Source organism: Harpia harpyja, chromosome 3 (assembly GCF_026419915.1).
Source record: "Harpia harpyja isolate bHarHar1 chromosome 3, bHarHar1 primary haplotype, whole genome shotgun sequence".
NCBI lineage: Eukaryota > Metazoa > Chordata > Aves > Accipitriformes > Accipitridae > Harpia > Harpia harpyja.
In genome coordinates, this window is record NC_068942.1 from 73,000,389 (window position 1) to 73,019,940 (window position 19,552).

General features: G+C 43.5%; 1 protein-coding gene across 1 annotated transcript; it reads right to left on the minus strand.

The window, feature by feature from the left end:
- Nucleotides 1-196: 196 nt before the first annotated feature.
- Nucleotides 197-19,256, minus strand: TMEM179 (transmembrane protein 179). Its single transcript, XM_052783344.1, has 4 exons — nt 18,837-19,256; nt 14,584-14,721; nt 13,006-13,084; nt 197-10,184 (listed from the first exon to the last, which is right to left on the minus strand). The coding sequence occupies exons 1-4, from the start codon at nt 19,136-19,138 to the stop codon at nt 10,005-10,007; spliced, it is 699 nt and encodes a 232-aa protein (XP_052639304.1). The 5' UTR covers nt 19,139-19,256; the 3' UTR covers nt 197-10,004.
- Between the last annotated feature and the right edge of the window lie 296 nt (nt 19,257-19,552).

A 19,552-nucleotide genomic window follows, 5' to 3' on the forward strand; every position in this document is an offset into this window, starting at 1 on the left:
CACTGCTGGAAGATGGTACCAAAAGGGCTCAGACAGCTTAGGATGGCTGGCCATATCCTTGACTATACAAGCTGTGGCATGGAGGTGCTGGGGAATGAGTATATGAACTAAGATGCTACCACTGACTTTGAGAACAATTTTTTATCTTACACTGTAACAATTTAAATTCACCTTCAAAAAACAGGCACAGAAATACTGACTTTTCAAATAATTTATTTGTATATATCACCAAATCATAAAAAGCCAATGCACTGTCCAGCAAAAAGCATCAATATATAAAACACAGTAACTCATTGTCAGTAACGATAGAGTGTATCACTTATACTGAACCCAGTCCAGCTTCTACTAAAGCCAAAGGAAACTTTGTCATTGACTCCATTAGCAGAAGCACTGGACTCAATTTTTATTTGCTAGGTGTTTACAAAGGGCTATATTAAAATGCTAGTAAAAAGCTTTCCTTTTGAGACTGTATCAAAACAATAATAAACCTTACTCCAATTCTGTTTCTGTCAAATGCATGCAATTAAAGCTCCAAATCAGCAGTCATTACACTGCAAAAGACCATAAAAATCGAGAGAGAGAATATTCAAAACAGACCAGGCTCCGTTCTTAGCTTGTGTGGACTGGTGTGGGCTCCAGCACGGCTCACAAAGCTAAGCTATATACATCAGCGAAGGATCTGCCCCTCTACAGCTTTCAACAGTTAAACAAATTATGAAAAAGTGTTCAGTTTCATCCCCAAATACCCATTATGTGGGGACCTCTTTAGCAGCATAACACAATAGTTAATCTAGATTCTTAAAAGCTTTTCCCACGTGGCTATAAGAAGAGGCAGTGGCTCATGAATACATAAGTCATAGGACATACATTTCAGAGAGGCTGTAACGCTTTCAGGCTCTGCGCTGACTTATAAGCAAGAAAGATCTGCTTCAGATCTTTGCAGGTGGTACCACACAAAAAACCCAAACCTTCTAAAGCCATGGGTGTTAATGAGCTACTTTCAAAAATGGCAAGTCTACAGAGGTTTGGGAACAGTCTTTCCTCGCCCATACAGCCACGAACTGCACAGGGCAAAGGGCCAGCTGTAGGGTATCTGGATCTGCCAACATGGGAAGAAGGTTTCCAAAGCAACCTTGCCAAACCTGGCAGCAATGCCAGCACCTTTACACTAGATATCTGCACAGCTGTCACAGGTGGCCCTCTCCAGAAGCTGAGTTTAGGCCAACACATGCTTCAAGGAGATGCTCAGCAGTTTGTGAAGCCACATGAGCAGGCAGTGGCTGAGGGGGCCAAGCGAAGTCTGAAACTGGTGTCAGTGCTGCCAGCACAGGCACTGCCATGCTGGATCCCTCACATCGCAGTCTGAAAGCCGAAATCTCTCACAGGTAATGCACTAACAGTTCTCCTCACTACCTATTTCTGTTCTGATTTATGGCACTCTCCTGTCCCCCTCAGCAGTCCCTGTGCCCACTAGGAAGAGATGTGTGAAATAAGGCCTGATCATCAGCTTGATGGCAATAAAACCCTCTGTGAAGTTTGCAGGAATGTTTCTGAAGATGAAAGGATCCAGGGGAAGGAGATGTCAGTGGAACTGTTGGGGTTTTTTGTTGTTGTTTTGTTTTGTTCATAAACCTTCAAAAACCTCTCGGAAGTGTACTTCACATCACAGTATATTGATTTCTCAATTGTGTAGCTTGGGCTGAAAAACAGCAATAGTTTTATTCAGAGAGTATTTGACCAGAATTGCTCTGATACCATCAGTCTGTACTAGCTGTGGACCCCAATGCAGTGGTCATCCTCCTGGGAGGATGCTGTTCAGCACAGAGCTTCTCAGCATCATTTAGCAAAAGGACTGACTGCAACTCCAGGAGACTGTGGTTTAATAAGGAGACCGTTAGTACCTTTTGAAGTCAAATGTTGAACACTGTTTAACAATGACAGTTAAAACTGTTGCAGCGACCTAGAAAGTGGAATGGGTTAACTGATGCATTCAAGATCCAGTGTGCTGCAGGAAGATGTGCTGTATTTCAGACACAAATTATTGGACTTCACCTTGTTAACAGGGAAAAATAATTCCTTCTGCTGCAGGAGTGAGGGGGTGAAGAGCTCTGGACTGTGTTATGTGGGATACCTTGACAGGTGATTTTCAAACATTTCCTTGCCTTAAAAGCTATTGTTTAACGTAGCATTCATCTAACTCTGCCAGGTTTCTCAAGGGACTGCTGGCACCAACCTTGGGAACCTCCTAGAGCAACATGTCACCCGAATCAGGCCTGGCTTATGTCAAGGGAAGGGTTTGACATCATACCCCAGAGACCCCAAGTGAGAACAGGGAAAATCTGTGACACTTTTTCTTATTTTTTGACAAAAGGTAAAGTTTGTCATAGGAGCTGCAATTTTTCTCGCATTCATAAATACTCTTCAGAACCTGTATACAAACTGGAGTCAAACTTGCCCAAATCGAAACGAGGGGAAAGTAAGGAGGAGATAAAGAGTAGTTTTGTCACAGGACTGTACTCACTTGTGTGAGAAATCATCCAAGACGTCAACAGTAACAATGAATCTTCATTCCCACCTCCTGGCAGGTTGTCTCAACCTTCACTTTACAACATAGTCAAGCAGAAAGGGGGAACAAAAACTTCTCAAACTGGGTTTCCACCATATACAAATAATTCAAGCTATTTCAGCGAGCAGCCCTTGCTGCCAAGTGCTTTATCTCCCTGATAAACACCAGAACCACCAAGCTAAAACATTGTTATTTAGGAATTTCAAGCCAAGTAGAAGAGCTCCAACAGGAGGATTTGAGGGGGATCCAGGATAGCACCATGGTAGCAGCATTTGCCATGTCAGAGGCTTGTGTCCCCCAAGGCAGAGGGCGAGACTAAACCTGTGCCTTGCAGTTACCTGCCAGTGGGGAGGGCTCGGGAAGGACCATACAGGCATTTTAACTAGTAGCTCATCAATTTCTGCCACCCCTATGAAATGCAACTTTCAGGTAACATATGACCTTCCATGTCTAACAAATCACAGTTGCTGGCTTTTTGTTTTGGTGAGAAAAAAAAATATTAAAACAAAGCAAAACAAAATCATTATTTGACCAATCAAAAGGGCTATTCACACAGCCCTTCTTGGGTGCCTGTGCCCATTTTTTTAGGAATGAGGATCTGACAGGACACTAATAAGCATTAAATCCTAAATCCTTTACCTATCTATGAAAACGGGACTTAGACTCTCACATGGATTCAATTCTTTTGACTATTGTGTGCAATAACAGTTACAGCAGTTATAGTAGCTATGAGAGGTAGAAAAGTTTAAGCACTCAGGTGAATACATTCACGTTAATCTATGTTTGCAATAGCAGTTCAATTACACTCTTTGGCATGGACAAACTGAAGAGAAAGCATTGCTCTGTAAATACTCTTCCCAACAACAGAATGGAAAGACACTGTCAAGTACATGCCTGCACTGAAATAAGCAGTACTTGTTATATACTAAGTAAATTGCCGTCTAACGTCTCAGAAACAAATGTTAAGTTTTCTGAGAGAGTGTAGTTGTGTTTTTCCCTTCTACGTCAGGAGTACATCAAAGTTCTGTCTTCTATGCAGTTGTTAGCTTCATAAATTATTGAGTGGAATTTTGTCATTTCAAAAAAATTTAAAAAACTTTTAGGTCTGTATCTGTGAATGCTAAAGTACAGCTCAGGTTAGTTTTCCTCTTTCTTATGGAGGACAAAAATAGAAACATAGACTTCAAGGCATTAGGACCATGAACAGAAATAATTTGAAAACAATTTAATGAAGCTATATGAGCATTTTCTCACTGCATGCAGGTGTGGAAACTAGCCAGGCAAAACCCGCCTCTCTTCCCAGATTGCCTAAGCACGAGGAAAGGACATTTGTGGTCTCCAAAGCAAACATTCCAATGAGATAAAAATGGGCTATTTCCATCAGCAAAGGAAATGGTCTGAGGTACAAATTTAGGATCTGGATACAGACAGGATTCCCATTAGCTCACGGATGTTCACACCCAGACCATTGATTTAGAAGAAAAGACAAAAGTTTTGTCAAAATCCAGATCGGTTTGTCACAAAATACTGTTAGTCTTGCCAGTATGAATGACTGTCTGGACTTTTGTTAAAGTTAACATTTAGATAGTAAAAGTGATTTTACATGCAATTTGCTTGAGGTGGGGGTCTTTGGGCAAGGGAACTGATAAAAGCCACATTCACCCAAACACCAGGTTTTATGTACTTTCTTGCTCTGAATATTTCGCAGCTGGCATCCATTCTGAATTTGGACATTTGATATTGCATTTTCTGAGACCCATCACGTAGATCGATGTGAGATTTGAGGTTGTGCAGAAACCCTGTTTCCTGCATAAAGCCTATACAATGGCCTGTGGCTCACACTTCCCTAGCAAGGGGACCCCACGTTCTGCACCCAGATCAGCCTGAAGAGACTCCTATGCACAGCCCCTCTTTCTCAGAAGATGGTTTCCAACCATCACCCTAAGGGCTAAGCTGCATGAGGTACTAACAATTGACATTGGACTAATATGCAACAAAGGCTAAAAGATTCTGGATGACAAATGAAGGTGAAGCATGGCTTCGTATCTCACTGATGAGAGCCTTCAGGTGTCCAGGGGAATCCTGAGTGTCCTCTCTCAACCAGTCATGCATTTCACATGCAACAGCCATTGCACTTAGAAACCCCAAAGCCCTCCAGCCAGGAATCTGTTTGTCCAGTCTAGCCTTCCATTTCAGCGAATAACACAGCCTAGGGCATTCTAACCCGCAGTTTACATTGGGGATTTAGAAGAAACAGGGCAAGTGCACATGTTTTCTCAAGGTGAGTTTTCAGGTTACATTAAATACAGAGGGTTAGATTGGTTAGATTCTCAGACACCATAAATCAGCTTAGCCCTTCTGTCCCTCAAGAACTACCCACTAACTTGCTACACCAAAGATCTGCTTGAGTTTCTTCAACCATTAAGACAATAAATAAGTTTTCAAATGAATTCTCCCATCTAAAATCCCGCTACTAAATAACTGTTTTATAAATACATCTTTTTTCCCCTTTGTCACCTTATCTTTTCTAAGAGCAAATAAATGACTGTTTACAAAAAGACATGCTGGCTGTTTTGAGCCAGAATATTGTACTGTGTTGCAGAAGAGTATGGTTTGGCAACCAAAGGATTGACACTCCTATCAAAATATGTTCTGTTTGTCACCTGCAAGTCTGTATTTTAAATGAATTAATAACAGCACCATGTTCATGCCAAGGTCATTTGTCATTTAGGAGTCCGTGGTGCAGAATTCCTGAATCAGGGGAAAAGTATCCCTTGCTCATGCAATATAACTGTAAAGTGTGTGCTCCTGTTCCTTGCAGCCTTGCTTCCATCCTGAGTACTACATAGGTTAAATCAACAGTGTTTCATGTTGCTGAGAGAAGGCCTCGAAGGGAAATGTGACTGTCAGGACTAATACAGGTTAACATCAGGGTATTACCCAGAGATAGAGGAGGAATTAAAACATTTGCAAACTCATATTAGAAACCCATCTCAGCCCTTTGGAGGCTGTGCACTGGCCAGTGCTTTCCTACTCCACTTACATCACATCCACCTCTGGGTATCATAACCTATGTGTCATTGCACAGATCCTAATACTAAGTAAGAAAAAGGCAGTGTAGAAAGTTAAGGCAACCTAACAACTACTCCGACCTAAGATGCCTGTTAAGAGAAGAGCCTATATCCGTATCACAGAAGAGCAGTGGATTTATTTTTGGCATATATCTGTGCACATTGTACGCACACACATACACCACCTCCCTGACACTGAATGTTTTCATGACAAGGTCCAGATACTCAGGCATCCATCACTGGTTATTATAACAACCAGTTTTCTAAGGGACCATAGAAACATTGCCATAGCATGCATGTGTCCTTCAGTTTTTAAAGTAATCATTATGCTCTTATTTTTGTGATTCCTATTGAAAGTTCACAGCTGAAAGATGCCTCCTGAATTAGTGGGATAAGAAGTTACTTGCATTTGTGCCCTCATGAGAAATTCTATTCCAAAAAATGGCTTCAATTGTTTCTCCATTATAAAAATAATAATAAACAGCATCGATTGAAAAGCTCAGATGACACTTGTTAGCTCGGATTTTTCTAACCCAATGTAGATTGCTGGCAGGGAATTGGCAGGAAAATTAACCACAGGTGGTAGGCAGGATGTGGGGAATATATTCGATATAACAGAATAATTGTGTGGCAACACCCCGGTGCCTCAGAAAGTAGCATCCAGTTGCACCCAACCAAGTAAGGCTCTCCCTGTGTTACTAGCAATTTTCACAGGCCAAAAAGAAGACCTTTTGACTGTGGTTTTAGCATCAGAGGGAACACATTGACTAAACAACTGCATCCCCCATTCTCCACCAGAATGGCTCACAGCTTTACGGTGGGCACCAGCGGGAGGGCCTGCATGGGCAAGGGCCACAAAGCTTTTTCCCCTTCCACCACGTGACAGTAAATAAATACAAGTATAAATCCCACACAGGGTTCTAGTTCTTTGAATACACTTCTTGCCAGAGTGTTCTCAGAGGCCTGCTTTTGGAGGTGTCAAATTAAAGAAGGCATTGAAATATCACAGAAATGCAACATTTGACTCAGAGAAACTCCTACTGCAGCCACACTCTGTGCTGGTTGGCAATGGATGACTAAAAGCAGAGGTCATAAATGTACAAGAGAGAGGTGTGTGAGAGAAAGCATAGGTATGTATGTATGTGTGTATAAATAATACTGCTATTCTAACACATTTTCAGCCTGGCATCACTAGGTTGGCCTGAGTCTCCAAGCTTTAGGAGAAGAGCTTGCAGAAAGCTGAATGCAAACAAAAAAGCCCAAGCAGGTCCAATAACTGGGTGCTGCATGGTACCCTTCCTCCCCTTGAGTCAGCCAGAGAGCTTCTCACTACACATTCTCCCTTCTCACCTGCGCAGGGGCTTCCTTCAAAACTAGCTTTGCTTTTAAGCATCACTGATGCGTGCAAGCTGGGTGCCAGACTCAGCCTACCTAGTCAAGTGAGGGAAGAAGGGGAAAACAGACTGGGATGCATGTGGGACTTAAAGAAGAGCCTCAGCCTCCTTTCAGTTTACATGCCAACTCCAACAGCCAAGATGCTTGTGTTCATGGGCACTGTAATGCAACTGGGGTTAGAAGAATTCACACAGGTAAATGAATTAGAGATGCTAAGCTTTGATGCCGAACTTAACAGTGAGTCTGTACATGTACATGTGTTGGGCTGGACTTTCCAAAGGCTGAAGCGAAGTATTTTGTTGCTATTGACTTTTACTTCAAGGTGGGATCCTGGTTGCATCAGGTGCTTTAAAGATCCCACTTTTTGTCTATTGAGCTGCAGAACAATGAAGATAGATAGTGTCAGGGTGACAAATGCTGGCGAAATTGCTAACCACAAAAGTCAACAAGAGTAGAAACCCCAGGATCAGAGTTTGCTGCTTCTCGTGGAAGTGGAAAGGAGGAAAAGACCCCGAGACAGGAGAAAGAGAGGTAGAAGAGAGCATGAGCTCTGGACAACCTCACCAATGAGCAGCATCTTCTTCTTCCGTCTCAGAACCAGAGGCAAGGCTTGAGCCCTCATAGCTCAGAGCAAGGATGAGGAGGAGACACTTGCTATCTTCTGCCTCCTGGTTCTTCAAACCCCCAGGCAAGACCAGGAACAGTGGTCCCAACCCACATGTTACTTCAGCCTAAGCCTGATTTGGCACATACATAAAATATATTATACAAAGCAGCAGCACGGTTCCGCGTGAGGAGTAAGGCATGGACTGAAGTAATTTGTGAGAAGAGACATCACTGCTGAATCTTAAATACAAAGTGAGACTGGAAGGAGAAGTAGTGTCTTTTACAGTTAGAGAAACATCTGGGGAAACATATGAAACAGGCTAACTTTCAGGACCCAGGCTCTTCTTCAGGATATGAAGGGGAAGGTCATGCCCTGGCAAAGGGCTTAGGTACCTGCAAGAGTGTACCTCTTATTAGACCAAATGAATAAAAAAAAGGCACTCCAACAGTCCTGATGTCTGAATTTTAAACTGGTATTAACTAACTTGATCTCTGATTCCCTTTTCAGGAACTCCTCCTCTGATGTCAATTCACAACCACAAATAAGCTACCACTGTAAATCTTTCAAAGGAATTGCATTCCCTTGTGGGCAGAAATCATGCTGAAAAACAAGACCTCTCTACAGATAGCTGTGGCCAGCTGGGGCTATAAGTGATGTTCACAGGGCTGGCTCACTGCTTAGAGCCCATAGAAGGTTTTTTCCCTAAACTTGTGAGAACAATTTGGCTATTAAATATAATGTTAGATTTTATGCCCTAAAATGCTTACTAATTCAGGGATTTGTTATGACTTCAAATTCTGTTTCAACCAAATGCTTAAGCCAGTACTTAACTTTAAGCATCAGATAGTCCCCAGAAGACAACAGTAAATCTGCATGGTGCTAGCCCCAGGCTTGAGCTCTTCTCTCCCCTCCTTCCTATTTACCAGGCAATATAGTTGTGCATGGTTTGCACTCGTGGTGCAATAAATTCAGTCTCAACTCAAACACAGCTGCCACAGGCAGTGTCAGTGTACTCTCAAAACATCTTCTTCAGCCTAAACTTAACTGCTTGCTTAAGTTTTCTGCTGAATCGGGGTTCTTCTGCATAATGTGTACCTGGGGATAACTGTCTAATTCTAGCACAACTTCACTGTCATGCAAATCCCACACTCATCTGAGTGACTCTTGTTTATTATCAGATCTACTTCTCGTCTCAACCATCCACCTTATTTGTTGAAGCACTGGCCAAGCAAAACTGAAAGCAACAACAAAGTCACTAGTAAGCTTTGTGAAAATAACAGTTCTTCTCCCTTTTCGCAGCAAAATTCATCAGCCCTGCAACTCCTGCCCATGAGTGGGGAGAACAGACCCATTCAACACTGAACTACCTATAAAATAACTCAGCTGTTTGAGCTCCTTGCTATGTGTATAGATATATAGAGATACCTACAACGCAAAAGTTTACAGTAATTTTGCATACCCTATATGAAATAAATATCACAAGTAAATTCTAATACTCAAAACCGAATAGTATACAATGGTAGGGACCAAGTTATATTTATAAATGCACAAGCATTAATACTATCTATTCAGCCTAATTTCTTAGTATGCAAGCATCAGCAATTGCTAGCTACACTACACTTCAGGAGTCATAATAAATGTTGGTCATGCCAAAACATAAGAAGAAACAAAACCAAAAAAATTCTCCACCATCCTTCCAAATGATACACAGGTTTTGACAGATACAGTAATAATATAGTGGTTTCATTAACACTGTCCAATATTAAATATCAAGTCTGGAACACAGTTCTCTATGTTCTAAATAAACTCAAAATCAGAGCAGAAGAAACAGGTTTGTCAGCACAGCATCCATACATAGCAAAAGCAGAGACAGTGAGAGTCTATACCTGGCCCACAGCTGCAGTTACCCAGAATAAAGTGAGAACTGGGACAGCTTTACTGGTAAAAGGGAGGAGAGGGAGAGAAGAGGGACTGGACACAGTCCCAGTTACAACTGTTGTTGGAGTATAGTTTGAAGGAATAGCCTGGACTCTGTAGCCTGGTCTTGCCAGCTCAGTCCTCAAAAATGGCCCCTGCCCCGAAAGCCAGTGATGGCACGTAGGCGCTCTACTAGCAAGAGCAGGTTACAGATTGTGCCTGTGCGGGACAGAAAGTTTGCTGTGCCAATGGCATATGGGGTCGTTCATTCTCTGTAGCCTAATGTAAGTATTTCTGCCAACAATTTCTCATGGAGGAAGTGGGTGATTCGCAAGTACATCTCTTTTCAGGAAAGAAAAGATCTCACACGCTCAGTACCCTGACTCAGCTTCAGCTCACACTATTGAATAATAAAATCTAGATCCTGCCCTGGAAATTTGCTTACACTTTAGATCATGCCACTTTTCTCATCTTGCAAAGAGGTTCGTGAAGAGGATCTTCCTAGCAATAGCTCCTTCTCATGGATCAGGCTATCTAGCAGGTCCTCCTGTCTGTAGTTGTGATAAACCTTCAGGAAAGCCAGAATGGTAATTCCCAGCCAAGTCAGCCAGGCAGCCCAGAGACCAAACTAGAGAAGAAAACAAATAATAAAGAGGTCAATACCATATTGTAAAAACAAAGTCAACTGTCCAGGTGAACATCAAAATCTCAGCTGGACCAAAACCCATGGAGTCACACCAAGTTACACCCAGTAATGTCCTGGCCCCTCTGTTCCTCAACTCTGTCAAGTTATTCCTAGCTTAGAAGGAAAAACTTTTTATGTACCAGAAATACTGAAGCAAAAATGTGCTAAGTACAATGAGGAAAAAAAGAAATCTGTATAATCTAGGTGCATCTGTTGAACTTCCCATATCTGACATTCTGGCTGGCCCAAAATTCTTGGGATTATTTCACTTTTGTTGCTTTGGAATTGCAATACGTTTTAAGACATTTTCCAAAACTTTCTTCCCAAGTCATTCAGGCCTTCCACTACACCTGCAGAAGTGCTAATTTCAAGGTATTTTTATTCAAAATATTGTTGAGAAAATCTTACAAATTGAACCTTTACATTCTGGGGTAACTGGTTCACATTAGCATGAACTCAGAGAGCAAGAGAAACCCACTACAATGCATCGAAGTGCCTGGGGGCTTATTTATACCTGGCATGAGAGACCTGGGCTTAAAGCCTTAGATATGCAGTAAGACCCACCACTAACTTAGTCTCTCTTGCTTAACTTTGTAGAAATAATTATACTTTGATTGGTTCAGGTACTTGAATGTTGGCTTCCCTGCCTCAGAGGAGGCTCATTTGTAGTAAGGCTTTCTGGTAGAAATTCCATTTTAATTCTATGATGCCTTTAGCAACGAAACATTAATTGAATCCCTGTATTTCAGTTTTGACATACTGAATTTTTAATTAAAAAAATACTACAATTTAAACACTTCCAGACAGTAATACAGCTGTGTATTCTAATAGCCAATTTAGATAAGAAAGGGCCACTATTTTTTAAAGAGAGTTTATGTTCCTATATATCTTACGCACTTTGGAAATTCTCTTAAGTATTACTGCCCATACTTACAATTATCTCGGTTCACCAGTAAAAAATATTTTTGAGTTATTCTACAAACCTTGGAAATAAGGAGATATTAATTTGGCTTTATATGACTATATCTAGAGAATTGGAAGCTTTGCATTCATTTCTTAAGCGCCACTTCATTAATGAAATATCCTAAAGGCATTCAGATATCTGCTACTGCTGTGGTCTTCTCAGCATATTTGATATGAAAGAATCTACTTGGATATAGCCAAATTCAGTGAAAGTCCCAGAGCCATTCTGATGTGTTGGAAGCATCTGAATGGAAGAAAGCAGACAGAGACAGGAACAGAGACTGCTTCTAAGTAAAGCCTGCTGTCAGAAATTATTGCACTTATAAGGAAATGTTTGCTTTAGCTGGTAAGTCTAGTCTTTCTTGGGTTTTTCTTTCTACTGTTTCAAAGAAACTTATTTGCCCATTCTCGTACCTTCATCCAAGTCTGCTTACCACACCCTGGATATCAGAAGACAATGATGCATGATTTTGTTCCCTGCTTGGTCCTTTCTTCAAACAGTCACAATCAGGATTCACTTTGACACTGCCACGTTCAGCTTTTGAAGCCAAACGGTGTTCCCCTGGAGCTGTTATGCTCCCAGGGTCTTCATACTTGGGTGTTTGCAGAGCTTAGTGGCTGCACCTTGCAGGCTAGCTCTACCCAGGGACATCTGGAGGGACGTGGATTGGTGTGGGGAGCTGCCTCTGACGGCTTGGGCTGATCTATCTACGCTGTGATTTGTTAACTGTCCTCCAACTGAAGTGCTGTGTGCATGGACCTTGACTTTTTAGGCATGGCTCCCTGTTAGAGAAGTGTCTTCTCTTGCATATAGATTACCAACTGTCCGCCCTGAGATCACAGTGTGGACATGGACATTTAGTTCCCATGAACTCAAAGCTATAGACTGGTAACAGGTTTACTTCTGCTAACCTCCCACTAGCTGGCAGATTAGGAGCTAATGGCAAAATCTACTGCAAAATACAGCTCGGCCTTTGGCTAGCATCTTATAAAGAGGTCACTTCTAAGGCATATTTCTGTCCTACATGCAGATATGTCTGAGCTGGGTGTCTAGATGCCAGTGCTGGCAACAAAGACACAAAACTAGCTTGTGTCCAAGAGGTACGGTTACCTCAAGAAGTGCCCCAGGCAAGTTAATGCCTCTTCCTGTGTGGGACAACATAAGAAGCATGTGTACGGGTGCAGCCCTGCATGGATGGGGCTATCCTCCTTGCAGAACTAGTACGTGCTTACATGTACGAGTGCTCAAGTCCCAATGTTCACTGACTTTGATTGTTGACTTAGAGCTAGCATATTCAATAGAAAGGTCTGACAGCCTTAGAGGTCTAATTCTCAAAGATTCATCAGAAAGCATCCCTATCTAAATGGCAGGAATGTTTAATTATTTTCAATGATCTGATATTTATATAGCTCAGGTGATATCAGACAAACTCATGGAAGGCAAAGCTAATAGCCCCATGATCTGGTGCAGGTCAGACATTATTCTGAACAGCAATGAAGAGCTCCAGGACACCAGAGTGTTGCAACTTTTGCAGAGCTCATCCTTTGGAGTAACAATAAATTTTCCATCATGAGTAACAAGATCAGTGGCAGAGTCAGGTTTTGACATGTCTGCATTCAAAACTATTTTGCATTTAAAATGCAAATGTGCCCATCACTATCATCCTGATTCAGCACTTACTGAAGTCAGTGGAAACATTCCCATCAATATCAGAGGAATAGTAATTCAGCTCCAGCAATCCCAGATCAATGAGCAAATGGCAAATGAACTGAAACAGAACCATGACCTACTCTGACCTACCTGCGCAATAGCAAACTGGTCGTAGAAAGCAGAGTTTTCTAAGTTCAGTTCAAGATCTATATCCTGTAATTCTTCACAGCTACCCAAGGAAGGCATTTGGAGGGGAAAGAAGAAAATTATTTCAGAGAGTCCAAACAGGCAAACCAAATATAAAATGAAGCAACATCTTAAATGTGTTTCAAACAGTCACAACAGCATGTTTTATCAAAAGATATTTAAGTTATTGTAGTAACCAGGTTGCTTGCCAATCTTCTCTAAAACTAAGGTAAAAGAGGCATGTAATTAGTTTCTTTAAAAAAACCCAATGTATAATTATGTAAGTGATAACACCAATCTTCCTTAAGTGGAATTGTAATAGTTATTATAAAAACAGTATACTTAAAACCCTCTTTTCCCACTACCCCCAAGCCTCCCACATATGCATATCTGGCATCACCCCAGGTCGTTTGCTTCACCCCTCAATGAAACAAAGTGTATGAGCCTCCGTTACCTTTTGACTTCACCAGGAAAAGCCTCAGAAGAAGGGATTGTGTGGGTGTTTTTGTTTCGGATGCTCCAGCAAGGAGACGATACTCTGATGGTAAGATAGAGGCTGCCTACAGATTTTACAAATAACTTGGACTTTTACTGGTGTGAAAAAAATCCCAGGATTTTGAGGTTGTCTTTCTATCTCTTGGTTGATTTCTGCAGCCTCTTCTCTCTCCTTTTCAGTGCTGTCGGTCATCTTGGGTTCTTATCCGAATATTCGATTAGACGTTTTTTGTAATTGAATTTTTAACCGAATATTCGAATAATTCGATTAATCGTTGCAGCCCTAAACAGAACATTTACTATGGCATTTTACAACATATGACAATGTGCAACATAAATGTATGCTTTAAATAGTACGTTTATTCAATATCATATGACATAAAATGTCACCTTTTCCTCTCTCTTGTTGCTTGTTTGATAGGAAAAAACCTAGCTCAACTTAACTTTTTTCCTATAGGGAGCATAAACATTGTGGGATACAGTAGAGCATTTTAGGAGCTGTACATTTTGTGCACTAAGTACTTTCCATTCTGCGTCTCTCAGGGCATCCACAGCACCGCTAGGAGGCCAGCATCCCTACATCAAATTTTGGATGATGGTGCCTTGTGGCACAGGCAGGATGAGTGACTTGCCCATTGTCACACAGTGGGTCGGTGGCAGAGCCAGGACAGCAAGCCAGGAGCCCTAACTCCCAGTCCCCTGCCCTGCCCACAAGACCACACTCCCCCCCTTCTTGGAGCATTTCCAAATCTAGCTCTCCTTCGGAAATAAAAATTTTTAAACTAATGGATTTCTTTTGCATATGACCGTGACTCTTAAAGAGACCATGAAATACGACGGAAACGTACTTTTCTTTGTGGGGTACTAAATGCAAAAAAAAGTTTGATCTGCTTTTTTTGTTCCAGATGAAAAAATCTGGATTTCCACATTACAGATGCCTTCTCCCCCCTGCTCACCTTCCGTGTAATAACTACAGTTTGTAACACCACTGTTCATTTGTGCATATATGGAAAAAAAAGGGAAGAAAATGTATTCTTCAATACTAACCTATTTGGCATGCTTCCTTTTTCGGTAATTGCATCACACCACATGTTAAATCCTACACTCACTATAGTGCTAGCAATAAATGTGATAAACACCACAAAGGCGCTGATCAGCAGATTCAGGAAGGCATAAAAGAAAGAGCTGCAATAAAAAGGAAGAAAAATGTAACTCATAAACAGCTGAAACACAACATCAGCAGTCTCTCTAAGCAGCATACACCGGGCACAAAGATACCGGTTTCCATTTGAAACACATCTGCTTTAATTAAGAACACCTTATACATTGAAAACTATGGATTATGATTTTGAGTCACATTATCTTCATTTGTGAGTACTTTTGATTTTTATTTTTTTTTTTCACCATAAGAGGATAGGGCTTTAAATCATAAATACTAAGTGGCGATTGTTCATACAAAGCATGGTTTTCATTAACTGTAATGATGAAAATCACCATTGTTAAAATAAATGTCATTAGCTCAAATTATATAGTAACCAGAGCTAAAATTATTTCATGACTAAAGTGATAATTGGGACAAAAATTGCCTAGGAGTGGGAAACTAAAAATAAAACAACACAGTACTGATAGCTATAATCATTTTAAGCAATGTAACACAAGGTACTGCCATCATAGGACACGAATCTCTGTTTTATGGGCAATTTGCAGAGCAGGCCAGCTTCTCCTGGGACTTCTCTGGCTTTGGTGTCAGTATGTTATTTCTGCCAGCTGAATGTCAATTTACTTCAGCCCTCTTAGGTCTGCCCAACCAGGGCCAGCCCCAGGCATGCGCTGTGTTTGGAGTGGTAAGGGGTGGGATGCTTACACTGCATAAGGCCAAGAAATCGTCCACTCATCTTCCAACCTCACTGCTTAACTCTGCCCCTTACTTCTTGTCAGTGAAAACTTTCTAATCCTTTTCTCATTCATCCAAGTCCTTCACTACTTGAAACTGGTCTAGGTAGCACTTGGAAAGTCTCATTATCTAAAAACTGGACATCTACTCTAGGTTGGAGAAGACTGGCAACTCCAGGTGGCAGGTCATCTTATTCAGGTTAGGTGGTAAGGATGAAAATGACAAATTTCCCACCAGTGCCACTCTCATTATGCTGAGGATAGAAGGAGTCTACTCACCCCAGAGAACAAAAAAACAGTCATTTGTTTTCCCTGGTGGCTCATTAAATGAAAAGGCGAGAGGCTTTTTGAGTCAGTGTTTGAATACTGGGAAGGTTCTGGGCTGGTCAATCCTAATTTGTACAGGTTATACATGGTGAGACATATGTGACCTCAGGAGGACTACTTTAAAATGAGATGAAGAAACAATCATTAGTGAGGTTAGGATGTTTGTTTCTGGGTTGATGTGGCTTTAGAGGGGCTGTCTAGGCTCTCTCCAAAGTGGCAGTCATTCCATCCCAACACTGATAGAAAAGAAGTGAAATAAACCACCTTCCAGAAGTGCCCTTACAGACTGTAGCAGGAGCTGGATGTCAGGACTTCTGACTTTGAGATGAATCCTACTCTTATCCGTTGGCTTCACTGGACTTGGTGGACTAGACCAGCTCACCTCCACAGAGTGCCAGGGTCACCCATATAGTAGCAGAGGAAGCTGGTACAAGCAGGCCACGGTTTTGTACGTTCACTGTCCCTGCCCTGATTTCACACCTAGCCTAGACTTCATTCCAAGTGTCACTAAAGCCATATCCACTGGGTGCACCTTAGCATGGTATGCTGGCCTGAGAGGCAGAAAAGACTTGAGCTGTCCACTCAGTAGAGTTGACACCAGACTTAGTAAGAGCTCTAGAAAAGGAACAGTTCCAGGGAGTACTCAGTGGATCATTGCCAGCCCGGGACCTCTAGTCCTCCCTCTACTTCCTACCCTGCTGCACAGGAGAGGTGCCAAGGTCCAGAATGGGACCTTCCACTGACAAAGCAGGACTGAGTGTTGCACTTGATGTGCATTGAGCAAGCAGTAACCATCTCCATATGTGCTGGAGGTTCCTCAGGCCAGGGCATCCTGGAAGAGAACTGCGCTAATTTGGCTCTCTACCTCACCTATTTTTTTGCTTAGATCAGAATTTCAAGCTACACATTCCAGATTGAGTGGATGCCCTGTATTGATAATGCTTACACTCAAAGTAGAAGTCGCTTTGCAGTCCTAGACCTGAAGTATCTGAGTTGTACCTCTACCTTTCAGCTGAGCTGAATAGTCCCAGGCCCAGAGCATGGCTGGCAGCCAGCATTTGCTTCTCCTACTCCTGCAGGCAACTCGAGCTCAGTCTGTCCCTGAGGCAAGGGGTGCTCAGACCCTTTTAAAAAGGGGTTTTAGCAGTCTTACCTATCTGACAGCAACCATTAAAAGCCATTGCACATGAAGACTGACCACCTTGGTAGGATGCATAGGGTGCTAACCCTGTCTGACCCTGGGGCTGGCCCAGTAGCAGTGGTCCTGCTCAATAGAATCAGCTGTGATGTCATTCTGGTTCTTCCTCAACTGCCTCTAATCAGAAATGGTAATTATCATTTATGATGAGGAGCTCACATTTCTCTCCATCCAAACAGACCTGTTTTCATGCCCATTTGAAGTGTTAACAAATTACCATCTAAAATCAGAACAGTGTGTGTCCTACCTGCTTTTCAGACAGACAGCAGCAGATCTGGTACAGGACAGACCTTCTTTCTTACTAGGAAACTGCTGTTTTCAAGCAGCTTCCTTCTCATCCTGTTTTACATTTCTGTCATGCTCTACAGTTATCTCATCATGCCGACTTGCTCCATCTTTGCTCCCCACCACCCCACAGCCTTTTGCCTCCTTTCTTGCCTGGAACAGTTGTGAACAGTGTTATACAACTGCTAACGCTCAGCCCGAAGGAGCCTGAGAGCAACTCCTAAAGTGACAATTTTCAGAGGCCTGCCCAACAGTTTTGAACTAAATAGCCACATTTGGAAGCAGGCCAAACATCTGATCCAAATTTCACTATTACAAGGTTTTTACTGCTGGTTTCTTCCAAAAATTAACTAGTTCTGAACTGCAAAACTGAAAAAAGCATCTAGATTCAACTAATCCTCTATAGGTATCTGATCCCCTGAGGAAGCTGAATTTAAATTTATTAAGAAGCACATGGTTATATTTAGAACTTGTAAGGTAAGTTTTAATATAGAAATAAGTTTCTAGTCTATACTTACTAAAGCATGTTTTAATATTAGGCAGCTTGAGGGTGGTCAGAAAGTGCAAGAGGGGCAACACTGCTAGCCAGTCCCCAATATTACCCACACCAGGGTGTTGTACAAGGCCAGATGCAACAGCCACTGACTCAAGAAACTTCTAGTCCAAATAGACCTGGACACAAGTGATTAACCCTTGGTGTGGTCCCTAAACCCCAGGAAAATAACTTTCCTAGTCTAGCCAGCCACCAGTGCATGCTCCTGTCTTCCTACCTCTGTGTAGCTGGATGCTTGGAGGGCCCTGGTCCCATAGCACCCACAGGCTGGGTTACCTGTGCCAGGGGCTCTACCCAAGGTGGCAGGACAGGCCACTGGAGAGCACAGAGCACAGCGCTCCCGAGCTGCTGCCTGGTCCACCAAGCCTCTCACTATTCCTGCTGGGGTCTGATGCCCCTTGGTTTGTCTGAACACAGTAACCGGCTGCCAGTGCAGCCCTGCGGCTGCTGCAGGGAGCGCTCAGCATTGCTCTCATGTCATAACCACACAATAGTTGTTCTCTGCAATAGTTGCCATGTCCACCACAAAAGCAGGATAAAAATAGAGGGGGACTACCAACTGCTCCCTTCTGCCCCCTCACGCATAACCGTGTTGTTTCAGGGTTTTTCAGGCGCCCAGTGTACATCCTGGGAAGGCTCCCCTCTGCAGGGACATGGAGTGGGACCATGGTCAGGAGGCACCTGCGAGCCCCAGCCTCCAGCATCGCCCCACGGCCCCCAGCACACTCCATGCCCACCGCAGCTGAGCTGGGCAGACAATTCTCCCAGACTGCCAAAGGACAGCGGGTGCATAGCGATGAATCTGGCTGCCCACCCCAAAGCCCTGCAGGGGAGCATCCTCCGGAGAGGGCCCTGAACACAGGTGGGGGTTTACGTGGTGTGTGGGCAGACAGACGCAGGCAATACGCCGCTTCCCTCCAAACCCCTCTAGGGAGCAGGATGATCTGGATGGTGCAAAGCCCAATGCTTCGCCCCCAGGCTTCTCCCACTTGCCCCAGCCTGCAGGAGGGATGGGCACCCCCTGCCCTCCCCAGGGATACTTACTCCTCGTGCCCTTTGCAGAGGAAGAAGAGGGTCCTCCAGGCCTGCACTGTGGCCAGCAGCAGGGAGAGGAGCCCGGTGAAGATGCTGAAGCGGCAGGCAGCCTCAGGCCCCCACTCCTGCACAGTGAAGCGCTGCCTCTCCACTGTCAGGTTGGCGTTGAGCCACATGCCCTCGGTGAAGAGCAGGCAGCGGCCGTGGAAGTCGTTACCATTCTCGGAGAGCGGCACCACCACGATGAAGCTGAAGAGGAAGGCCAGGAAATAGCAGATGCACTGAGCGAAGAGGAAATTGCTGAGCGCCATGTCCGCGGCTCTGCGCAGGCAGAGGGAGGGAAGGAGGGAGGGATGGAGGGAGGGAGGGAGGGAGGAGGGAGGGATGCAGGAGGGAGGGATGCAGGAGGGAAGGATGCAGGAGGGAAGGATGCAGGAGGGAGGGATGCGGGGGGGAGGATGGAGGGATGAAGGGAGGAAGACTGCAGCTGGGGGAGGGGGCGGCGGGGGGAGGATGCGCAGTGCAATGCAATGCAATGCAATGCCTCCTCTGGACATGGCTGCTGCCTCTCCCGCGGCCCGAGCTGCCCCTACTGATGGCTTCAGGGCTTGTGGGGGGAGCGGAGAAGAAGAGCTGTTGTGGGGGATCCTTCTTCTTCGGGAAAATCTGGTCGCTGATACACCCTGGCGCCCAGGGAGTTAAATCAGTCCGTGCCTCCCCAGCAG

What these genes read in the sequence shown, in the direction of transcription:
- TMEM179 (XM_052783344.1), bottom strand. Translation starts at nt 19,138, where the DNA reads ATGGCGCTCAGCAATTTCCTCTTCGCTCAGTGCATCTGCTATTTCCTG. An exon ending in CTCTGCAAAGGGCACGAGGA is followed by an intron (nt 14,722 to 18,836) that starts GTAAGTATCCCT and finishes TTTTTATTGCAG; the next exon opens with CTCTTTCTTTTATGCCTTCC. An exon ending in ACCAGTTTGCTATTGCGCAG is followed by an intron (nt 10,185 to 13,005) that starts GTAGGTCAGAGT and finishes TTTCTTCTCTAG; the next exon opens with TTTGGTCTCTGGGCTGCCTG.